Source organism: Vipera ursinii, assembly GCF_947247035.1.
Source record: "Vipera ursinii genome assembly, chromosome: Z".
In the NCBI taxonomy this organism is placed as follows: Eukaryota; Metazoa; Chordata; class Lepidosauria; order Squamata; family Viperidae; genus Vipera; species Vipera ursinii.
This window is the reverse complement of record NC_139517.1, coordinates 87520332-87545441: the sequence shown is the minus strand read 5'-3', so window position 1 is coordinate 87545441 and position 25110 is coordinate 87520332. Positions and strand designations below refer to the sequence as shown.

At 36.9% G+C, this 25110-nt stretch overlaps 1 protein-coding gene across 2 annotated transcripts; it reads right to left on the bottom strand.

Moving 5' to 3' along the window:
* Positions 1 to 1811: 1811 nt before the first annotated feature.
* SCRN1 (secernin 1) lies at positions 1812 to 24902 on the bottom strand. 2 transcript variants are annotated; one of them, XM_083376824.1, is made up of 9 exons: positions 24768 to 24902; positions 17347 to 17506; positions 14797 to 14978; positions 13038 to 13240; positions 9724 to 9918; positions 7556 to 7721; positions 4476 to 4656; positions 2330 to 2489; positions 1812 to 2053 (listed from the first exon to the last, which is right to left on the bottom strand). In XM_083376824.1, exons 2-8 carry the CDS (start codon positions 17503 to 17505, stop codon positions 2331 to 2333), a joined length of 1245 nt encoding a protein of 414 aa, XP_083232950.1. In that variant the 5' UTR covers position 17506; positions 24768 to 24902; the 3' UTR covers positions 1812 to 2053; position 2330. The 2 variants fall into 2 exon arrangements, with proteins under 2 accessions (XP_083232950.1, XP_083232951.1); XM_083376825.1 differs by having other exon boundaries at positions 13140 to 13240.
* Positions 24903 to 25110: the final 208 nt, after the last annotated feature.

The window sequence follows — 25110 nt, the reverse complement described above, 5'->3', positions numbered from 1 at the left end:
TTTCAGGAAATAATATTAAAGTATTCAATTCCCAAAAATTATTTGTGCAGAAATAATTTATTAATTTGGTCCATCATAAATGTCTTAATACATATATCCCAAGGGACTTCAAACTCCAGATTGCAACCTCCTACAAGAAATAATTAAAAATGTACTAATTTTGCTTCAATCAGGTGTTTTACATTCCAACACATCTTCATGGAGAGAGCATGGCCAAAGTTTGTAGAACACCTGGAACATTTGGAGTTTTGCAAAAACTGTCCATAAATCAGTATATTATGGATTTTCCCTTTTTCTCAAAATTTGAGCTGTCTTAATGCCATTATTCTTCAAAATTGGACTTTTAAGCCCTAAATTAATAGCTATTTGCTTTCCATGTAAGATAAATTGCTTGACTAAGGAAAATCTGTAGAGTTCCATAATGACAAAATGCATTGGAAGAATTAGAAAAAAGTTTGGCCCTTGAAAATTAATTCCTTGTGCCAGGGGAAAAATACTTTCCTCTGTTTCCTGCATGATTTTTAAAACTATTATTTACCTCATGAATCTGTGTCATTCTTGACATCTGTTTTATGAGTGTCCCACATTAAGAACAATATAAACAGCATTTGTGACCTGACCACAATAGTTTTGTTGAAAGCTGATAGTTTGAAATGTCTGTAACATCAGAACCTTATGTTTTGAATTATACGATTAGCACCATAGTTTTGAGATTAGAATCTGATTGCCTGTCATTGCCTAATGGCTTCACTTGCAGTCACTTTCTTCCATATATCCATGTTTTCATTAAGAAGTCAATGGTAGGAAGAATGCCTTGCTGATGGCCAAGATAAGCTTGATTATTTAATTATGTCCATTATTTAATAATGGATGCATGGACAATAAGCAAATTACATAAGGAGAATGGATTCGGGATACAAAAACCTGGAGGAAAATAACACTTGCAATCACTTTTAAGAAAGCAACTCTAATTTTATAGTATTGGTGCACATGAGCATTTGGGGATATTGGGGAAATATGCATCATAACCCGAAAAGTAAATGTCAGACCATGAGATGCAAACACATAAGGGTGGAGTTAGTTATGCCATTACCACACATGCCATTTTAACTCAGTCTTGGTTTGCTGCAAATGCTTATGCTGTGAATCTGTCTAGTTTTCTCATGAAACAAATATGTTGATCTCATTAACTAACTGAACGCTGTCAATCAAAGTGTGCAAATTTAACCTTGCTCATTTGAGGCTATCTTAGTATACATAATTATATAACAATGATAATCGTTGTTGACTGGATTAGATCCTGTTCTACTATTTAAATGACTGCTGCTATTTGGCAAAGTAGTAACAGATTTACTCGCTGCCTAAAGCAAAGATGATAGACGATATCCTTGCATTCTATCTCACTTGAAACCTTCCCAACAAATTTCCAATAATATTGGGAACATTCTAAACCAAACTTTTGGAAAAATGTTTCAAATGCAGCACAAAGAAATATAAAATAATGTGAAATAGACAACTTGGTGGACTATTTCTCTAAGGTTTGTGTAAATTGATTTCATTCTCATTCAAATTAGCATCAGGGAGAAAGCATTCCATTGCTGAAAGTTGCACCCTTTATAATGGAATTTTCTTTTTTAATATTTTCACATTTTCCTTTCAAAAATATTTAGAAGTTATATCTTTCCTTTGAAAGTGGATCAATATTTTGAAGGGAATTTCTCAAGAGATTCTGCTTAATTTGAAAACAACATTGAGACCTCTATGGTCTTTTTCTAAAATTATTTATTTCTAAAGTTTAGTTGCTAAAATAAAACAAAAATTCCAACATGACACTGGCCAGCATGCATCTACTAACTGAATCAGCAAAACCTCTTTTAACAATATGCACAGGACAACACATAATGAAAAAGGATGTTAACTGGATATAGCTACTGAGGAAAGTTTCTCTAGAAAGACAAATACTTCCTCCCAAATTCGGCAATATGGTGAGATTATCTTTCAAGGCTTGAAGATTTCTATGTTCTTGTGCAAAGGCTAACAGTGTCTATGGGCACTGAAATGAAAAAAAATAAATAAAAAAGCCTTAGTTTACAAATTACAAATGCCATTTTAAAATGCAGCAGAAATATATATACATATAGAAAAATAACCACAATGTATTGAAGGTTGGCTTCTTATTCTTATATGTGCCAAAAATTGCTTTGAAATAAACACAGATTCAGGGGATAGAGAAGAATGTGAACATCTAAGTTAACTTTTTTTTACTTTTAAAAGAACATTTGCTGAAATAGGAATATGAATGTGGGGAAAAAACATGAATATGACTCACTTCATTTGAAGAACTTAATTTCTGTATCTACACAGTCATAAAAAAGATCTTCTATTTCTGAAGAATCAAGAATCTCAGAGCTAGAGAGTATGCCTTCCATTGCTTCCAAGCCCTGTTTTTCGAGGTTTAACATTATTCTTCTTAATGTATGACCTTTTTCCTAAGGAACACAAAGGCCAATAGGAAATTTTATTAAAAGGATTTAACCTGGTATCTTGTACAAATGTTTACAAATGCATCAATGTAAAAATTCTCAGGAAACTAGAAAGGACTGAATTGCTGTGCATTAACCATACATATAATAAAATGTAACAACCAATTATAATCCAGACTTTCTTAACTTGCTTCTGCAACATTCAGAATTATTGAAAAGTGTGTAAGAACTGCAATTCCTAGAATTCCGTCTCAAAATTCTGAAAGTTGCTAACTAAGCACATTTGGAAGATGGCAAGTTGGAGAAGATCAGAACATACAGCAAGAAACATACTTAAATCAGAATACAGCTGGAAGGGACCTTGGAGGTCTTCTAGTCCAGCCCCCTGCTCTATACCCCCTATACCATTTCAGACAAGTGGCTGTCCAGTATTTTCTTAAGAACCTCCAGTGATGAAGCACCCACAACGTCTGAAAGCAAGCTGTTCCACTGATTAATTGTTCTCACTATTAGGAAGTTTCTCCTTAATTCCAAGTTGCTTCTCTCCTTGATTAGTTTCCATCCATTGTTTCTTGTCTTGCCTTCTGTGCTTTGGAGAATAAGTTGACCCCATCATCTTTGTGGCAACCCCTCAAATATTGGAATACTGCTATCATATCACCCGTATTTCTTCTTTTTTTAGACTATCCATACTCAATTCCTGCAACCGTTCTTGTTTTAAGCTCCAGGCCTTTAATTATCTTAGTCGCTCTTCTCTGAACTTTTGCAAAATCTCAACATCTTTTTTGTAATGTGGTGACCAAAACTGGATGCAGTATTCCAGCTGTGGTCTTACTAAGGATTTGTAAAGCAGTACTAATACTTCAGATGATTTTGATTCTATGCCTCTGTTTATACAGCCAAGGATTGTATTAGCTTTTTTGGCTGCTGTTGCACCCTGCTGGCTCATATGTAATTGAATACAAAAACACTTTCCCATGATGGGTGTTCCCCTAGAATTTTTTTTCCAGTTATTTCTCTAGATTTTTTTCGCTACAATTAGGATAGAAAAAAGCAAGCATCTTGCTTTGAGAAACTTCCAAATTCCTCTTACCATTAGCATGAATTGTCCTTTAATTGATAATATTTCAAATTATAAAAGCAAAAATTTGGTGGCAACTTCGGGAGAACAATTATAGTATTAACTTTTTTGACAATATTGGTATTCATTCATTCATTTAGTTTTGATAGCTGCTCATGTGTTATATAGTGCACATTTTCATTTGAAAAAAAGTTGAAGATACTACTGTATTTCAGATATAAATAGAGACATAAATAAAGATTTGTTTACTGATGGTAATTGGGACTGGTATATCTGTAAGACATAATGCCACATCACCATGCCAACTTACAACAGCAGTTTCAGCAGCCTTAGTTGCCATCATTAAGTAAGTAACATGTAGTCTCGGCATCCCATGATCACAGAAATGCCCACTTCCTCATTGGCTTTGTTTGTCAGAAGTTGGCAGTGAAAGTTACAAATATTGGTCACGTGCTTGCAGGGTACTGCAACATTGTAACGAGGACCTATTGTAAGTATCCTTGTTCAGCACTATTGTACTATCACTAAACAAGTAGATATTAAGTGAGGACTATTTGCAGTGCTATATTGGAGATGCATGCTGGAAAAAAGCATTTGAAGACAATGTTAAGTATTTCACCTATCTGTATAAAGATACAGTAATTATAGCAGACAAGATTCAGGTTTTAACTATGTGTTGAAAGTTACTTTTCTCCCATTACACCATATGCCTCTTTCAAGATTACAAAAACATCAACATATTAAACTATCCTATAAATATGCAAAAAAGCAATCAGCAATAAAGGGAGCACAACCTTAATATATTTTCCACAAGTATAAGAGAACTGCTTTTAAAATGCAAACCTAGAGTACTGAACAATTCAGTCAATCAGTTTAATAACAATATTCTAAAATCCAATTGGAAGCCTTACCTCATCACTGTCTAAGACTAATCGGGCCTGCTGTTGCGCCTTGTACAGTTCGTGTCTGCGATCAGGTTTCTCCTGAAACCGAGGAATTTTTTTCACAGGATCTTCACTACCAAAAATGGGTGATTGAACTTTTGGTACTATTTTCACACCATCCACAAAGATAAAAGGTTTAAATATGGACCTAAAACAAGGTTACATGAATGACCAACTAAGTAATTATAGTTACAGATTACATTCTCACCTAACAATTTATTTTCCTACAAACAAAAACAACCTACCCAAAATAAATCTGAACATACCAATTACATTAAAGAATATGCAACACTTTCAACAAACTGTATTTACTTTTGCTAATAATTACATTAAAACTTAAATCATATTTGGGCATTTTTGTTGCCACTGATCAATCTTCTAATTGCTTTATCACACCGTTCTGGTCAAATTAACAGCCATTTTATGCCACATAAAATATTCCTTCAAGTATATAGGCTTTTAATATTGCAATTTTCTGTATAGAGCTGTTCATATCAACTGGAATAGACACTGTGCAACTTTTAGGAATTGTCTGCAGTGCCCTTTTGTGCTTCTGATCCTTCCTATCTCGGAACATCCTGTGATTAGAACTAATATCAGGAATTCACAAAGCTTTCTGTTCAAATTTTATTGCATCCAAAAATACATTTAATATCATTTCTAGTTAAAATAAAGGTTAAAGGTTTCCCCTGTCCTGTCATGACAAGATTCCAGGGGCTGGTGCTCATCTCTGATTCTCAGCTGAAGGAACCTGCATTGTATAAGAGATGCTTCTGTCATCATGTGGCCAGCATGAAGTATGAAACGCAGTAACTTTTCCACTGAAGCAGTGCCTATTTATCTATTTACGTTTCCTGCTTTTGTAATGCTAGGTGGGCAAGAGCTGGGGCAAGCAATAGGAGCTCACCCCACTAACACAGTGCTTGGATCTTAAACCCAGGCTGTCAACTTTTCAGCTGACAAGCACACCGTCTTTAAATGCTAAGCCATCACTCCATCCTGTTGCAGTGTACCTTTATATAAATGTTCACCTATTTGCTCTTGTCATACAACTTTCTTCCAGAAAGCACAATTTAATTCTGCTTATTCCCCCATTTTCCTCTGTATCATATATACATACACACATACATATATGTGTGTATGTGTATATATATGTATGTGTGTATGTATATATATATATATATATATATATATATATATATATATATATATATATATATATATATGTATGTATGTATATATATATATATATATATATATATATATATATATATATATGTATGTATATGTACGGTATATGTATACGTATATACTGCTTCTATTCAGAAATGTGTTTTTATCAAATTCAGCATTCTATAATGTCAAAATGCACATGATAAAGAATAAGATCTGATTTATTGAATAGTAAGGAAGAACTGTTGATCTTTCTAGTAGTATTTCCAATTTTTCTAAATAGTTTAGGGAGACTATTGGGGTTATCATCAAGTTCAATTAGTGCAGCAGCTATAAACCTTTGCCTTGCAAATAACAAGAATAATCCAAATAGTTGTATTCACAGAAAAAAAAGATAAAGATACTGTACAGGAAATGCTGACATGGCTAAATTACACCTAAACAAAGAGTTGTTACCAAAAAAAACCCCAATATTAATACAGGTTCAATGAAAACTTACCAATACACTGAAAAAGTTATGTCAGTTAAAGCTTATTCCCTCCAACCTGTTTCATTAGATTTAAACATTCATAAAACAACTGCAGTTTTATATATTTCATTATAAATAGCAGAATATCCAAGCCATAAAGTGCTTAGGCATAGGGTAACTATTTACACCATCTATTTTAAAAGGTTTAGACCTTTTTAAAAAATGAGGTATTTTCTTCAGCTTAACATAGTCACTGCTGAATCCCAGAAGGATGCATACAGGTACTCCTTGACTTACAACAGTTTTTTTTGGTGACCATTCAAAGTTACAATGGCACTGAAAAAAGTGACATGACGGTTTTTCAGTTACAACTTTTGCAGCATCTCCATGATCATGTGATTAAAATTCAGATGCGTGGCAACTGGTTCATATTTAGGACTGTTGCTGTGTCCCCAGAGTCATGTGATCAGCTTTTGCGACCTTCTGACAAGCAAAGTCAATGGAGAAGCCAGACTCACTTAACAACCAGGTTACTAACTTATCAACTGCAGTGATTCACTTAACAATTGAGGCAAGATAGATCTTAAAATGGGGCAAAATTCATTTAACCTATGTTTCACTTAACAGCATAAATATTTGGCTCACTTGTGGGTGTAAATTGAGGATTACCTGTACTTCAGTTAAGGAGGTTCTGATAGTGCCCTGCTCTGAAGCTTCTTTAAGCTTTGGAATAATGTAATGGATGTGTGTATGTTTCCAAAACAACCCCATAAATTTTAAAAAAGAAGTTCCAATGCAGTGATTTTACACGGTGAACACAGAATTCTGATAAAAAAAATTAAATTAACTGATCTGCATACATCTTAGATATATGAGCCCAACATAAATAATGTCCTTTAAAAAGAAAGCAACTGTAAGCTTAAACTAAGAGAGCAAATTGTAGAAAATTATGAGGAGTGAAGCAGCCTTGATATCCCAGAATCCAAGGCAGGCAATCTACAGGGCGGTAAGCTAATACAACTGAAGCATTTAAATTGACATAAGGTAGATCAAATCAGCTAACATAGTATATCTCAAACTTAGCAATTTGAAGATGTATAGACTTCAACTCCCAGAATCCCACAGGCAGCATCCACACATCTTAAAGTTGCCAGGATTGAGCAACACTGAACTAACCTATCTTCTTTTTCCCTTAAAAATCTGTTATTACTCATCTAGATTTAAGGCAGCAGCTGCAAAAATGTCCAATGATTTTTTTAAAAAAAAGCCAAAACTTTGAATATTTCTTTACAAAGAATATTCTTTGATTCAAAGAATAATGCATATTTTACCCATCCGAGATGTAAAATTAGTAATTAATTGTTGAGACTCTTAAAAGAATGCTGGTACCGTACATCTAACATACTTGGATGGATCTGGTGTGCCAGTAAAAAAATGAATGCATGGAGAAGTCAGATTCTGAGGTAAGACGGACACCATGCTTGCTGTAGTAAGAAAAGAGTCTGAATCCACAGAGATGCCCTCAGCCTTGTTACGTAATAGGTCAATCATTGTTTCCACAGTGATGTTGCCTGGAAGAAAAAAATGGAAATGGTGAAATTAGCAGGGCATGATCATTTTAAGAGGAAAAAAGTCTACTGCATGACAACTCCCTCTTTGCCAATGCATCTGGGTGGTAACAGGCTGTGAGGCTTTTTGAGTAAAATAGAAAAAATGTATTTATAATGATTAAGTAGAATAGATCACAGAAATAAAAGTTGCAAGCGTATAATAAGAGGTAATATGACCACAGAATAAGAAGTAAATTTATCATTGTACTTACTGTATAACTGCTGTAAAGCAGAAATCACTGTATTTTTTTTTCTTTTTCCCTTTCTTGAATTTTTGGCTTGCACTTTTTCTTTTCTTTTCCTATTTTATATTAGTATTAGTTTTTATCTTCCTTTTAAAAATAATTATTATACTGTATATAATTATTATCTAATTATATAATATATGATTCCATGTGTATATGAAATTGCTTGCTTCAAAACCATTTATTTATTTATTTATTTATTATTTTAATTCCATTTATATCCCGCCCTTCTCCGAAGACTCATACACAATGCAACATGGTTATTCTCTGTCTATTGCCAAGAGACAAAGGGGAAGAAGCAGCAGGATCCACAGGGGATATGAAAAATAGGAAAAATGGAAGTTGTAGCAATACATGCATGGAAAGAGGCAGGACATCCAAGAGATCTCTCTCTTATGCCTATGCTGGGAAAGGAATTGTAATTTGTAAAAAAAAAAAAAATTCCAGTCCTCTTATGTATGTGTGTTTAACCTAAGCAACCTCCAAGATTTTGTTCCACCAACTTTCAATATGACATCATTATTTTTCTGGCCCCTAATATAGTTCATAAGGCCCAAATAAAACCCTTAGCGTGCAAATGCTTGTGCACTAGATCTAACTGAAAGTTCCTCTCTTATATAACTCACTTTCTCAAATATCATCTTGAAAATTGCAGCCTAATTTATTATTTTATTTATTTATTTATTATATTTTTATACCGCCCTTCTCCCGAAGGACTCTGAGCGGTGTACAGGGCAATAAATACAGAAACAGGATACAAAAGTTAAAAGCGAATTAAATAAATGCCCAAGGTTAAAACAATAATTAAGACGTATTAAAACCCCAACCCTAACCCATCAGACCAGGTCAGATTGCTCAAATACTGAGAGTAATGTTAAACAGGATTCTTATGATGATATAAAAAAGAGCAAAGGCAACAAATAAATGCGAAGTGGAATGTGAAGTGGTTTTATCAAGTCCTCTTTTTAGACAATTGGAATTCATCCTTCTCTGCAGGATGTATTTGCAACTTTCACCACCAGCTGAGCACGATTCCCACCTCTGGCATTTGCAAACTCCTGCAGTGGTTTTGGGAATCTTTCAGGATCCATTTATCATTGGCTACAGAACAATGTAATGTTCTTTAACATTGTGGGAGATTATGAGTCTAACAAATATAAAATAATTGGTCTGTGCTTTCAAATGCGCATCTAGCAATTCAGTTCAATATAGAATTTTCTAACCTTTTCCATCTGATCACAATAAAGATGATTTCTAAATTTTCTGAGGAATTGTTCAAGCTTCTGCTATACAAAGGCAGTTAATGGATGAATTCCTTGCATAAGATCCTGGACAGGGGTGTGTGTGTGTGTGTGTGTGTGTGTGTGTGTGTATGCTAACAAAGAATTAAAGGGAACAATCCAAAAAATTTACACAAATATGAGCTGTCACTGTTGTGACTACAGCCTGTGGATGGCCTTGGGTTAGGCTGAAACAGGCAATAAGATTTGTCCCATGTTTGGGGCCTAGCAAGGTATTCTAAAATACTTAACAAACACTTAACATATATACAGTGTATGTGTGTGTGTGTGTGTGTGTGTGTGTGTGTATTCAATTTATTCAATTTTTGCCACTGGTAACAATAAATTGTCAAGTTACCCTCCTGCTTTGAACTATACTGCTTGAATCAGACTTTGGAGAACAAATGGAATTTTCAAGAAAAAAAGCAGGTTACTTACCTTCTTGGTTTTTTAAGATCTCCTTTCCCAAACAACAATTTGAACAATCATCATCTTGGGAAAATACTTCAGCAAAATTGAACTCTTTATCTGTGCTCCACCATCCTTTACTTTCTGCATAACTTCTAAGCTCAGGGTGTTCTGCGTCAATTTTTGTAGTTAAGGAAAGACAGTTGCAAATGCACTTTACTCCATCTATAGAAACAAGAACAAAACATCTAAATAAAATGTGACATTAAAAAAAATAAAGTGAGATCAATTTTGTGTTAAATTCCGTTAGCTAAATGCTAATGTTGTAACAGATTTAGAAAGTTGTTTCACTGAACTGTGCAAAGCCGTGATGAATTGATTCTTTCTCATCTTGCTTTTATAATAAATGGCAAAGCTCCCAGTTCTCTCGGGTGCCTATCACATTTAAGGCAAATAGTGAAAATATCAGAAACACAGAATGGCAGGATTGATTTACAAGTATGCAGATATACCAAATATATAAATCCCATTCAGAAAAATAATCAACATATTTGCTTCATTATTAAAACATGCTTGGCAGCTTATAAGCCAAGATAAGAGACTGGCCTCAAACTTCCATTTTTTTGTTTTTTCTTTATTAGAAAGAACAATAGTTTAATCCTATTCTCAAGGTGGAATAAAACAGGCTTGCCTTGCTAAGGCTAAAAGAAGTTTATTGTGCCTCACTCTTTCTGGTTAAAAAGAGTTAATCTGAAGGCAGAGAACAGGGACACGGCTGGAGAGATATAATGGAACTTATGGATGAGGGGAATAATCAGACAAGAAAGGAAAGAACCCATAGTCACATAAGGGTAAAAAAAAAAGAAATTTAGGAAGGACCCATCCTAATTGATCACATGGTTAAAAATAGAGAGGGGAATTTTGTACTGTCAGACTTGCAAGATTCTGTTAATGTAACATTATAATAAAGCAGACATGTCAAACACAAGGCCCGGGGGCCGGATCCGGCCTGCAAAGTAGTTTCATGCGGCCCGCGAAGCCATCCTGGAAACAGTGAGGGAACGGCCCCCACTGCCTTGGCCCTGGCCCAGAGACCCTCCTCCTGCCAGAGACCCTCAGATCTGTCCCACTCCTGCCCAGGCCCCCATAGGCACCCTTGATGCCAATGATGTAGAGCTGGCCACGACCACCCAGTAGGCCATACGCACTCTAGCCACGCCCACCCAGTAGGCCACACCCACCCAGCCCCCTGAGGGCAACCGCAATGCTGATGCGGCCCTCAATGAAATTGAGTTTGACACCCCTGTAATAAAGTAACTTTAGCTCATATAATCATGTTTCCTGTTTGGTTTACCTAAAAAAGAAACAAAAGAGGTGAATGAGAATAAGAGAGAAAAAATGAACGGAACAGGCCAGAATGAGAACTGGTGGAACCTCAATAACTGTAAAAATTGCAAATGGCAAAACTCTGAAAAATGGAAAGCAGCAACACCAATGGATGGAGAAGTAAACTGCCTAAGGCTGTGGTTGAAAACAATGAGTTGGGATGAGGTGGGGGTAAAAATTTAGGCTGGCAGGGAAACACCAGACAGCTAGGCCAATATGTATGTGGTACGTAGTGTGTCGGCATGGGTGTATGAAGAAAACAGTGATTTGTCTTATTATCTATTGGCTATTCATGACTTAAATCCAGGAATGTTTTATGGGAAGAGTGGGTTTAAAATAATCAAGATGGCAGCCATGATTACATGATTGAAGCTCTGTCCGTTTTAGACATGCACTATGATCTGAATATAAAAAAGAAAATCTTTGATCAGAGGATTTTGGTTTTTTAGGGTGGCATTTCAACCACCCCTCCCCTTATTCCAGAATCTTCTGGATAAATCTCTTAATACTATTTAGCCTAAAACCCACTTTGGGGTACATTTGTCCTTGAAACTCAGAATTCTCTATTCCAACTGGCAACAGTTCTCTATGGTCTTCAGCAGACATGACTTGCCTGATCAGCAAGTTCAATTAGTACCAGGAAGTTTGGAAAGAGTCTTTGTCTATTAGTTAAAGGACAGGGATGGGGGAAATTCTACGGTGTGCACTGGAAGTGATCAGAGTGAAGCCCCAGAGAGGTGAACTAGCCATGCTGATCACTTTTTTCCTTGAGCATTAACTTGCCAGGAGCATTGGGGGAGGATGACAGAAAGAAAGTGTGGGTTGTGAGTGAGTCTCTTCCAAGCATGTTTATTTTTGGATCTATGAACTTCTGTACAGCTCATTAAAATCAATATACCGTAAGTTAAATTAGTTACTATAATAACGAAACTCCTGGTGGTATAAATGTTGAAAGTGTGACAGAATCTAGATACAGTTTAACTTTTTATTAAAGAAGCTCATTTATATAGGAGCATTGGCTGCTGGATATAAAAGTGGTGGAAGTGAGAAAGTTAAGAGGTTGATTCAACTCTTCTAGAATACTAGCTAATATTAGTACAAAGCAGTGTTCTCACGAGTCTCTTACTCACCCACCTCTTCTATATCCATGCTTTAGGATTTCCAGCTTTGTGCATTGATATAGGATTGCCTACTGCAGGTAGCTGAAGCAGCCTGTCTGAAGCCCCCTTATGGAGTGCCTGAATGTTTTCAGGCTGATTCCCTTTGGTGTGTGCTATAATCCCACAACAGAAAAAAGAGAGCTGCAGGCTTTCCTGATTCAACAACTACCACTAAATTGCCCACAGTGTGAGCATCAAAGCCACCACCCTGTAGTATGTTTTCATGGCCTGAAGATCTTAAGCTTCAGATAAGAATCTGGGCAGCCCAAAACTACCCAGTCTGGTAGTACTTTGGCCTAGTAACACTACGAAAAAAACTAAACAAATTCATTTCCCATAGAATAGGCTTGACATGGTCACATGCCACTCATATTGCTTTATAATCAAGTAAACTCTTTTTCAGCAAATTAAATAAGATCACTTCCATGGCCCAACTCACCCTGTCATAGTGAATTTTACTCACAGGCCTAATGTGTATTCTGTGGTCTTTTCAAAGTCAGAGAAAGACTGTTTTCACTCTTTAACAGTTCTAAATGATTAATTTGAAGATGCTTGTACCAGTCAATATAAAGTTCTTTTGGAACTCAGGTCCATTTTGTTCTTTGACTTTCGGATTTGAAGATTTCTAACTTCTGTTTTGTAAGCTGTCTGGAGAACTTCAGTTGGGTAGTGATATAAAAATATAAGTACATGTAAGAAATAAAATCTGAATGTATACATTGTCACATTGGAAATGCACATTTTATAATATTTTCTTATAAGTAATGGATGGGGATAAAAATTAAAATTAAAGCAGACCTGTAATTTTCTCTGCTGCCCAATATTTTCCAATAGTATCCAGCACCCAAGCTTCTTTTCTGTCTACTATCAGATAAGCAGACAGGAAAGTATGGCACATACTTCCATCTTCATAGTAATTTCCACCTTGACCATATTCTTCCAGCAGCGAGACAATGACATCCAAGGCTTCTTTAGCAGTTGAAGCTCTTTCAAGCCCAAGTCTGGGAAGGGAATCAAAACAAAACAAAAAAAAAGCTATCTAGTTAAAGAACCACTTGGAATTTATCTCTAATCTATATACAGAAAAGAAGAAAACAATGTAGCTATCTGTTAAGTAATTAAACAAAGTTTCAGAGTGTTTTTCGAACTTGGCAACTTGACAATGTGTTGACTTTAACTTCCAGAATTCCTTAGCTAGCATGCTAGTTGCCAGGTTTGAAATGGCGCTGGTTTAAGCAAACAATGATTGCACATGTTTTCTGAGGCGTTACTGTACTGTATAACAGCACAAAGTCAACTGTATGACTTTGCAACAATTAACCTCCCATCTTAAAAAGAAACGTTCTTATCAAATATGAATGGTGGAATAAAAAACCATTTTCCTATCAATTTCCTATTGCAAATATTCTTCAAGTATCATACTCTCCATGCTGATGCTGTTCGGCTATGTTGCTACTATGTTAGTAAGCTCACAGAAAACACAGCCAGCTCAACAGACACGGAGGGTGTAGGTTGGGGAAATCTTATCTTGGCTATTTCCTGGAGCTCTAATTTGTATCAGCTGCAGATCAGCTACATGAAAAAGAGAAAAAGGGGGAAGAGAAGGAAAATATTTTTTTTAGTGGAGAATTGGCAGTCAGAGGAAAAGAGTAAATTCCTAAAATACGTTTACTATTTTAAAAAATGCAGCCAGATAATTTCAAATCTATTTCAGATAGCTTTGCAAATTGTTGTCTTCTAGATGGACAGGGTGTTGGATAAACATTAAGGATTTGTGGTCCATTAAAATGCTTGCATGAATAAAATAACTTGCTGAACAAAATTCTACTTAACAGGAGAAGAAGGCAAAAATATGAGCTACTGACTTTAAAAAAAAGTGTCGAGAACAGTTCGATTAGCAATATGGGGTTATGATGAATTTGGGTTACAAGACAAAATGTCAAAAATAATTACTATAAATCTAGGACAAAACAATGGAACGAATTTCTGTGTGTGTGTGTGTGTGTGTGTGAGAGAGAGAGAGAGAGAGAGAGAGAGAGAGAGAGAGAGAGACAGACAGACAGACAGACAGACAGACAGACAGACAGACAGAGACAGAGACAGAGACAGACAGAGAGGGATGGATTTTCAGGGTCCATAAGCCCACCTCAGAGAATATGTAGCTTCCAGCTGCTAGATCTTCCCCATTAATTAAAAGAAATATATAATTAATATACTATAAGACACTGATAGAAGAGAATATTTGTAGTTCAGGGTTGATCTGTGGGCTTCAATTCACAAAGTCTGAAGTAAGAATTACATTTTGCATATAATCTGATAAATGCAATTCATGGGCATCACTGTATTTGAATGTGTTTTATTTTTGAAACAGAATGACCAATGTAATAATATTACCAAAAGTAATAATATTACCAAAAGTACGTACTTACTTACTTGCCTACTTTATTTATTTATTGTGATTTTCAAAACCACCAGACCAAATGATACACTTTTTTTTAATCTGCTGGTATTCTGGACCAGTCCTACAAATTTCTTGTTCAGAAGATGAGCTTCTCACCTCACAAGATCCATCCCTACGAGGGCTTCAGTTTCAGGGGCTGCTTCCCTGGCTAGCACAGCTTCATTAGCAATGAAGAGTCCATGTTCATTGGCTCCCATTTCAGCCCCCCAGAGCCAGGAAGGTCTGCTGAGTGCCACAGCATTTGTCTTAGGTACTTGGTCTATTTCAATGTATGTGCACTGTACAGAAAAAAGGAGGTTCATTTACTTATTTAATAGATATTTATCCCACCTTTATTACTTTATAAGTAATTCAAGGCAGCAAACATTCATAAGTCTCCATCTTCCTCCTCTTTTTCCCTGCAACAACAACCCTGTGAGGTGGGTTGGCCTGAAAGAGGGACTGGCCCAAAATCACCCAGATGATTTTCATGTCTAAAACAAGGACTAGAACTTATGGTCTCCAAGTTTTCAGGTCAGCAGTTTACTAGACCAAATTGACATCCAATTGCAACATCTTAGATTTAACTGTACAAAAACTATTACTATCCTATAGAGATGTGCAGAATTTTAGATTCTGAATCAAAAAAAAGAAAGATATATTGTGAATTTTTAATTGTGGACTTCTAATGTCATAAGTCACTGCGTATGAGTTGGGTGGCTGTATAAGCTTGTTTAGTAAATAAACATAGAGGACCTATTTTCAAATCCTTACATAAAACAGGCCTTGACTTAAGACACCACAGCTTGAATGGTATCTGCATACACTCCATAGCACCTTTTTGTCTTACAGTCTGAAGTACAGTAGACATATATTGAGTCACTGCACAACTCAAATATTTGAGATACCATAACCAATACACCATTCAAAGAAGAAGTAACCTCAAAGGTAAGAAGCGGTCACTTTATATTATGGTTTAACATAATATTCAAGCCCACAGTTAAAAAGAATAATAATGTTTTCATACACAGTGGAGAAAAGTGATCTGGAGATCTTTAATACTTTAAAAATAAATGCATTGTATACCAGCAAATCTCAGTATTAGTAGCACTCCTGGAAGAGTAATCAAGTTGTCTACAATGACTTGATGGAAAACATAATAAAGAAGAAGGAAATTGGTTTGTCATGCCAACCTTTTGATTAAACTAGAATTAACATATCTGACTTCTAGGTTTTTCCATTTTTAAAAAAAATAGCATAGCTGGTCATGTCTGTCTCTGTGTGTGAGAGTGAGTGAGTGAGTGAGTGTAAGTGTGTGTGCTTCCTTTGACAATTTGTAGGATTTTTTAAAGAATGGAATGTCCATCTTCTTATGGAAAATTCTGAAATAATTTCCCATCAGCTATTAGAAATTATTCTAATAAGAAGTCACAATTTGAATAAATTGGTGATAGACTAGCAGTGCTTCAACATGCAGCAGAAACATAATAATTATTCTTTTTTTGAAAGAAGGAAGGAAGGAAGGAAGGAAGGAAGGAAGGAAGGAAGGAAGGAAGGAAGGAGACGGAGGGAGAGAGAGAGGGAGGGAGGGAGGGAGGGAGGAAGGAAGGGAGGAAGGAAGGAAGGAAGGAAGGAAGGAAGGAAAGAAGGAAGGAAGGAAGGAAGGAAGGAAGATGAAATAGCCTGGACATATTTGACCATAATAGAAAAGCACCCTAACAACTTTTTTGAGCCAAAATTAACATTTCTGTACCAGTAGCATAAATGAGATGATATTTTGGTGAATTTTTAGAAATGTATATTTTTTAAAAAAAAATTACTCAGTTTTTATTTTAAAATGTTCATTTTAGATTTTGGATTAGACTACATATAATTTTTATCTTAAAAAACACTAAAGCATTCAGGTTTGCATGAAATTCCTAATAAATTCTTCCTCAACCTGCAATGTTCAAAATTCCAAGCTACAGTGGCTAAATTCTAGGAGTTGCTGTCTGAACGAGTGAAACCAGATTAGAGAAGGTCACTGTATTATAGTTTATTATCTTATTATAATTCAGCACGAACTATATAAGCAGCCTTAAAAAGATATAAGAGGATCTACATCACTTATGCCTACAATCTTTTTTTAAAGATTTCGAATGCATTCATGGCCTTAGAAGATGAAGAATTATTATAAATGTAATAATTCCTGATGTATTGAGCTATGAATGCATTATTATTATGTTTATAACAAAATCTGGATAGCTGTGTCTACAATTGCAATGGTGAAGAATCAAACATCTCTACGAATAGAATACCCTTTTTAGAAAGGGTCTAAAATTGACCATCTGGGACAAGTGAATTTATCTAATCACATTACTGAGGATCCAACAGCCATATAAATTCATAGTACTGCAAATACTTATGCAGATTTAAGCAGAAGATTTAAATATATCACCATCTGTCTTTGAAAAATAGGAATATCACTGTTACGATGAATATATTGATATCTGAGAAAGAAGATCTGTTAACCTCTGTTACCTGTATACACTATCTCAGATAAACAGAATCAACTGTGGACAGACAATTGGAAGGAAGGAAAAGAAAAATAATATTTTAAGATGCTCTTTAAGTGTTTTCAACAATTTTCAAAAATATTTTGCCAGAACCTCAAATATTTTTATTTACCTCAACTTTACATCCTGGATCATAAGTAGCAGCAGCAAAATAAACTATCTCCTGAACTTCATCACGAGGACGGGCAGAATTTTTTCCAACTACTACATGGCCATCTTTAGTAGATGGTGGAAATGCAACAAAACAGTAGCTGGGAGGTGCCACATCCATCCTAAAACATAAAAGGTAGAATTAGATATTAAAAATATGAACTTGTCTTATTTCAAGGTTGGGACCTGGATCTAGAACTGGCTATACAAATCCAGATACAGGTTTTTCTTACTTAAAACTATTTATTTAATAACTGCATATAACCTTTAACTAACCATGATTGGTTTGATGGATATGCGAATTATCATTTACTAGCTTTAAAAGGAGCATATGAAAATGTAGGGCACAATTCAGCTTTATTGATTATTGTTTCAAATCATTATGTATGCTTGGATAATTTATTCCAATATAAAATACCTGAATCGCTTTTGATATATGTCATATCAAACAAGACAATAGCCAGAAAACAAACTCTCATTCCTTTAAGACTAATGAAGTAACAACTTGCAAGAAATTTCTCACTGTTAAGAGCATCTTGATGTATATTAATTTCAAGGGCAATTGACTGTATACAGTATACAGTAATGATATTTTTTCTACTGTTTGTTCAGTCATTACAATGACAATATGCTAAATATATACAGTATGTTGAAATATAGTTTTGATTAATATGGAAGTGTATTACTCTGTATCAATTTAACTCACTCTGAAAAGATAAGCCCCAAATGGAGTTTGTATATAAGATTGTCTTCAGGAATGGAATGGAAGGGGATAGGTGCTAACCTCAAGCTGAATTAAGGACCTGCTAGTACAAGAAATGAACAAAATTTGTTTTTTCTCTCTAAATTTTACCTGTAATCCAAAGCTTTTTACAGGCTTTCCAGAAACCTAGGGACACAGAAAAGGTAGGTACTATGAAGCAGCGACAGCTGGCAAATCTCCAACTCCTGCTTCGTTCTTGGGATACAGCTGATACCATAGGTTTTAAATATCTTATAAAGACTGATTCTTAAGCAGAATTTCTTTGTAGTTAAGTTTTATTTTAAGATAAGGAAGTGCCAGACTTGTAAAAAAAAATTGCACACATTTATAGCACTAGAAATAGACCACCACACTGTGTAATAGCTCACACTGAAACAAGCAAGGAGGAGGAGTTGTCTGCCAGCCAGCTTTTGTTTCAAATGGGTCAGCCATCAATTTTGGGTGCAAATACAGTCACTAGGAAACAGTCTCAAGGAGTGTGGGAAAATCAGGCTGGCTTTTTAATTTCACTGAACTGAAAAAATAGGGGGTTGCTAGTTTTTTCTGACTTATTACCCTAAAGCCTTGATTCCATGTTCAAGATGCTCCCAACTGTTGGGAAACTCAGCTTAACTGAATTGGTGGCCTGTTTTCCTTGAGTTCTGATCATGATCCTTTTTTAGCATTTCTTGAAAGGTTCAGATCTAATGGCCCATATTTTCAGGAAGCCATTTCTATGGCATCCCCACTCCTTCTCCTGCCACTTTTTTCTTGCTTTTAAATGAACACAGCCAGACAGATAGGAGCATATATTGTACAGTGTAAATATGTTCAGTGAAAAAAAATAAATAGCATCCTCCTCCATTATGTCTTCTCTGTCAGGAGAAATGCCAATATAAACACTATGATAGGGACAATGTATCTTTATTAAATAAACATATTTTTAAAAGATGGTTGTATATTTCTGGCTACTTTATACACAGTACTCCCAAACAGGTTTCACAATAATTTTAGAAGGTACATACAGCATACTTGCCAATTGTTCGACCCTACTTCACCAGTCTTCTAGAATCTCTGTACCTCTGTACCTCTAGCTATAGTACTCTTAGTAGTTGCACAGAAGCAACTACTGACTGACTTGCCTTTGTTGAAAAAAGGGCATTTCTGATACCCTTTCCTCCTTACCTTATGTGTCACATCTCAGCTGTAAAACTCCTGATTAAAGATGCCAGGCCAACATTCTGCCCCCTGGTGGTTTTCTTTATCAACTACACATTTTCCTAAGTCGTAGAGCAGACATGTCAAACACAAGGCCTGGGGGCCGGATGCGGCCAGCGAAGTGGTTTCATGTGGCCCGCGAAGCCATCCTGTAAACAGTGAGGGAACGGCTCCCACTGCCTTGGCCCTGGCCCAGAGACCCTCCTTCTGCCAGAGACCCTCAGATCTGTCCCACTCCTGCCCAGGCCCCCATAGGCACCCTTGATACGAACAATGTAGAGCGCTGGCCACGACCACCCAGTAGGCCATACGCACTCTAGCCACGCCCACCCAGTAGGCCACGGCCACCCTGGCCATACCCACCCGGCCCCCTGAGGGCAACCGCAATGCTGATGCGGCCCTCAATGAAATTGAGTTTGACACCCCTGTCGTAGAGCATTAATTCACAAATAGTAAAAAGTTTCATAAGTCACTTTTTCAGTGACATTGTAACTTTGAATGGTCACTACATGAATTGTTGTAAGTCAAGAACCATCTATACTGAAGCATTATGCATTCCAGCTGACAAATGGTTCCTTATAGTAGATGTTCAAAACTTTTCTTTTTCTCCACTGGAATGCAGTAGGGAAGATCCTGCTGGCAATATCTTTTTCTTTCCCCAGTACTGCTTCTCCCTTGCTTCCACCCATTCTTTTGTGTTCCTTGGGTGGGTAGAGATCTGAGCCAGCCACATACAAAAGCATTTTGAAAGCATCTTCCATATATCTTTTCTGCAACACTTATTGATTTGGGATATTCCAGAGAAGTGGTAGATAGGCAGGGAATTCTATCAGTTTCCCTTTGTATCTAAATGATTGGAAGGATTACCCTACTTGTCCTCTAGTGAAACCTTTCCTTTTTTGTCTAGTTTATATAAATAAAATGAAATAGTGTTATGTTCCATACTCCACTGCCCTTTTGGATATTCATGGGTTTACTTCCAATGATGTCCCACTTGCTGCCATCATTCCCTTGAAACACCTATTGATCTGGAATATTTGGGACCATGAGTGAAATTGATTAGAGTTATGACAATTTCTCCTTCTAGCCAGGTGACAAGAGGAAAAGTGCGACAGTAAAATACTTTCTCCCTGAATTTGACTACAGTGTGCCAGTTTTTTAGCTCAAGTGACACCAGAAGATAAAATGGGTTTCCTCAACCAGTCTACCATCAAAATGCTTCTCTGAGCAAGCAGCTCCTGCACTGAACAGGGGACTTGCATCAAGGACCTCTAAAGTTCTTTCAGATTCTTGGATTCTATGATGTTAGTCTTGTTTGCAAATTAAAACTGTATTTCCTCAAAGACCTGCTCACAGAAAAGGAAGTTATTAGTTTCCTGGCATGGATGGGAAGAACAAAGAAGCAGGTAACTTCACCAACCAGAGTAAGTGCCATCCAGACAAACCACTAAGCCAACACTGTTGGTATAGCTTTAAATTCCAATTTCTTAATCTGGATTCATTCCTAGCCAGTATCAACATATACAGCAACAGCTTATGGCTGCCAGGCAGAATGGCCTTTATACCCATCAAATATTTCCAAAGAACTGTTATATGTAACTCAGAAGCTAAATATGAAAGGAAATTTCCCACACTCTCCAAAAATTTTGGAACTGTATATTTGATTTTGCAGAAATACATTTTCAAGCTGATACTTTGTATCCTTATAAAGCTGCCTCTGGATGTAAGAGAATTGTTGCTGAACACTGAATAGTTCTATATTTTCTAATGGTTTGCAAAACACCGGACATTTGCTTTAAAGACATTAGTCTTACTAGTTAACTACTACATTTCACTATTCCAAAGAAGAGAAAATAATCAAGCAGTATATGTAAATCATTAGGGCAACAATTCCAAAGTTATTTGGAATTAATAGTTTAATAATAATATCAAAAATGGACCGAAAAAATAAAGAGGTCCTGGTCTATTAACAACATAGTTAGGGACTATGTACTTTGCTATAACAAATTTCTACCTATTATTATTGCATAACCTCTTCTATTCTTTACCCCATCATTTTGTATGAAGTTTTTTTTAAAAAGACACACCCATCCTCATTCACTATTTATGCACAAAGATCTAATTGGCAGATTAATAAGAGATTTAGAATAGGATGGGGTGAGGTGGGGTGGGGTGGAGTGGAGTGGAATAGAATGGAATGGAACAGAACAGAACAGAATAGAATTTGAATGTTTTATAAAGACTTGGCCAACCTTACCTTTCTTAGCATCACTATCAAAATATCATATATCAGAGACCTTTGACTGACTTTTTCAAAATAGGACACTGAGATGAGCATCATGCAAAAATAATGCAATGCATGGCATGCAATGTACTTATTTATTTTTCCACTCAAAATATTTATTATTTTTAATAAATTTTTAATTATTTATTATAATTTATTATCATCTGCAATCCAGCTGATTTAGAAGAGAAGCAGGAACCAAGATAATTAATCTGTCACAAAGTGATTATACATCAGTACTGCAAAGCTATCAATGTTACTATTTAAAAAAGCAATATTTCTCTTTCCATATTCTCAATGCTATTATCAAGAAGGTCCCATGTGTGAAAATATTAGATTAGCTGATCAATGATTCAAGCAAAGGCCTTCTTCAGCACAGAAACTGTAGTTGCAGAATTGGTCCAGGGGTTATACTGTGGGCTTATGTGTACTTTGCTACTGACCTATGACCCCTTCCAAGAATGGTCAGAGATCTTGTATGGATGCACAGATAGAAGGACTAGGAAGCACAGTTGAAATCTTGCATTCCATGCTGATCTGTGACTGTAACAAACATTTGAGTAGATGTTTTCTATAATACAAATTAAAAAAACATGGCTACAAATATATTAACAAAGAAAAAAGCTTTCGAGATATTTGCCTACAGAGAAATGTTAGTGGCACTCCCTATGAGTTCAGTCAGGCAACTGACGAAAATAGACAAGACTTACACAATAGAACAAATTCTTTTAAATAGATAGATACAGATACAGATAAGCAATGTTCTGGACAATTCAAGTGCCAACAAACTGAGGAAAAAATGCTTTTAGCAAAACTAATCAGTTATTAAATAAAATTAAGAATTACTATCTTTAATCTACACTGCATTCATTACATGTCTGTAGTAAAAGCAAAGATTGCTTCTTTAAATACAAAAGTTTGGCTTTGGAGAATTGCTGAATTAATGCTGTAATGCTATTTTAACAACTGTATTTACTGGGACTGTTTAACACATTTTCTTTCAGTTTATGAGCCAGGACTTTATTGCTCATAATTTTAGATTGCATCTAGCAGTTTGTAAATTGCAGCAAAGGTCCTGTGTCTCACTATTATTACTATTATTTAAAGGCAGTCAACTTAAACTGAGATGGTCCTTTAAAAATTCTTCAGATAATATACATATACACAACCTTCAGATTCTACACACACCTACACATAGCAGGTAGTCATATTACACCAATTTAGTCTCCTTAAAGCTAAGTCATACTTATAAATAAAACAGAGAGAGAGAACTTGTTTAACATTAAAAGGTAAAGTCGTTTCCAACTCTAGGGGCTGGTGCTCATCTCCATTTCAAAGCCAAAGAGCCAGCGTTTGTCTGAAGACGTCTGCGTGGTCATGTGGCCGGCATGACTAGACGCCAAAGGCACACGGAACGCTGTTATCTTCCCACCGTAGTGGTCCCTATTTTTCTACTTGCATTTTTACGTGCTTTCGAACTGCTAGGTTGGCAGAAGCTGGGATGAGTAACAGGCGCTCACTCTGTTACGCAGCACTTGGGATTCGACCCACCAAACCAGGGGTGTCAAACTCAATTTCATTGAGGGCCGCATCAGCATTGCGGTTGCCTTCAGGGGGCCGGGTGGGTGTGGCCAGGGTGGACATGGCCTACTGGGTGGGCATGGCTAGAGTGCGTATGGCCTACTGAGTGGGCGTGGCCAGCTCTACATCGTTGGCATCAAGGGTGCCTGTGGGGGCCTGGGCAGGAGTGGGACAGATCTGAGGGTCTCTGGCAGGAGGAGGGTCTCTGGGCCAGGGCCAAGGCAGTGGGGGCCGTTCCCTCACTGTTTCCAGGATGGCTTCGCGGGCCGCATGAAACCACTTCGCGGGCCGGATCTGGCCCCCGGGCCTTGTGTTTGACATGTCTGCACCAAACTGTCGACCTTCTGATCGACAAGCTCAGCATCCTAACCCACTGAGCCACCACGTCCCTGATATGTATGATGAATTAACTGATTCTAATTCTATCAGCAGCCAAAATTGTCTAGATATTTAACACCATAATTAAATGGGCATACTCTAATAAGCAGTTACAGTATCTCTTATTATAACATACCCATTGTTCATCTAAATTATACACAATCTGTAATTTATTCTAGTTACAAGAAAGCTCTAAAGAACATGTTGGGTTGTTGTTTTTTGGTTATTATTCTTTTATCAAATTGGTGCATTCCAGATGTGTTAAGACTACAATACTTAAAAGCCCCAGCCAATGGGGCCAAAGCTGTAGGATAATAATGGGAGTTGTCATTCCAACATATTTAGACTGGAAGGCTGGGAAAGGCCTATAAATCTTCAGAGAGTCCAATATTATATTTTATCCAACTCTGTATTGCTCACACTATACTGTGGAGCATAATGTGATCTGATATTTGTGTGACAGGAAAAGACTTCCATGCACTAAACCATGATTTCTTTGGCCCTGGTTTAGTTCCTTAAGAAAAACTATGGGGATTGGTCCATTAAACAACACAGCACAGAATCCAAATCCAAATCAGTGAGTTCTGACAACATGCCAAGCCAAATTAAAAAAAACAACCAACCACCTGTTTAGCCCAATGCATGAACTCAACCTAAAGCTAACCCTGATCAGTGATGAGCTACAATATCATATAATGGGTCAATGCATTGAAGTAGCCATTGTGGACCACAGACCATTGGCCAAAGCTTTTAAAATCACATTTTGCTGGTAACCATCTTCACATCCTCTTGCAAAAATAATCATGCACTGCTAAGGCATCATTATCCTACCCTTTTGATTTTCCGTGGTTTCATTCTAGTAAAAACATCTACAAGGAAGGAAAGAGGGCGCGTACGCACACACACATGCGCGCACACACAGAGAGAGACGAAGGGAAGGGAAGGGAGGAAAGAAGCCAAAAGGGCGACCTTTACTCCCAGGGGCGATTTAGGCTGGCGCTGACGGCACATCCCAAGGCGCTCCGCCGCTCGAAGCCTCAGAGCTCCTAAGGGCTGAAAGGGAGGACGGGCTGAAAGCGTTCACAGGCGACGGGCAGCAGCGGGCATGCCCTTGGACGCCCAGCTGGCTTTGTAGAGCATCCTTCCTCCCTCATTCGGCAAGGAAGGAGATGAGACTCACCTTCGAGACGCTTCCCCGTGGGTCTTCCTCCGCCGGCGACTGCTTCTCTTTTTGAGGACTCCAGAAGAAAAGAGAGACGCTGCCTCGGCTCCAGGTAGCAGCCAAGCTCCCACTCACTTGAACAACCTGCCAGCAGCACAGGGCAGAGGGAGGGAGGGAGAGAAGGCGGGCAGGCGTCAGCTACTGCTCGGCCAACTCACCGCTCGGTGGCGGCGCCTTTGTCGCAGCCGCTGACGCTCCGTCTTCTCTGCGCTGGGCTCAGACGGCGGCGGAGCTGCTGCGGCGAGACTAGGGCGGGCAACAGCGGGAGGAGGGGATTAGAGCTCTTTCTGCCAGACAGCGG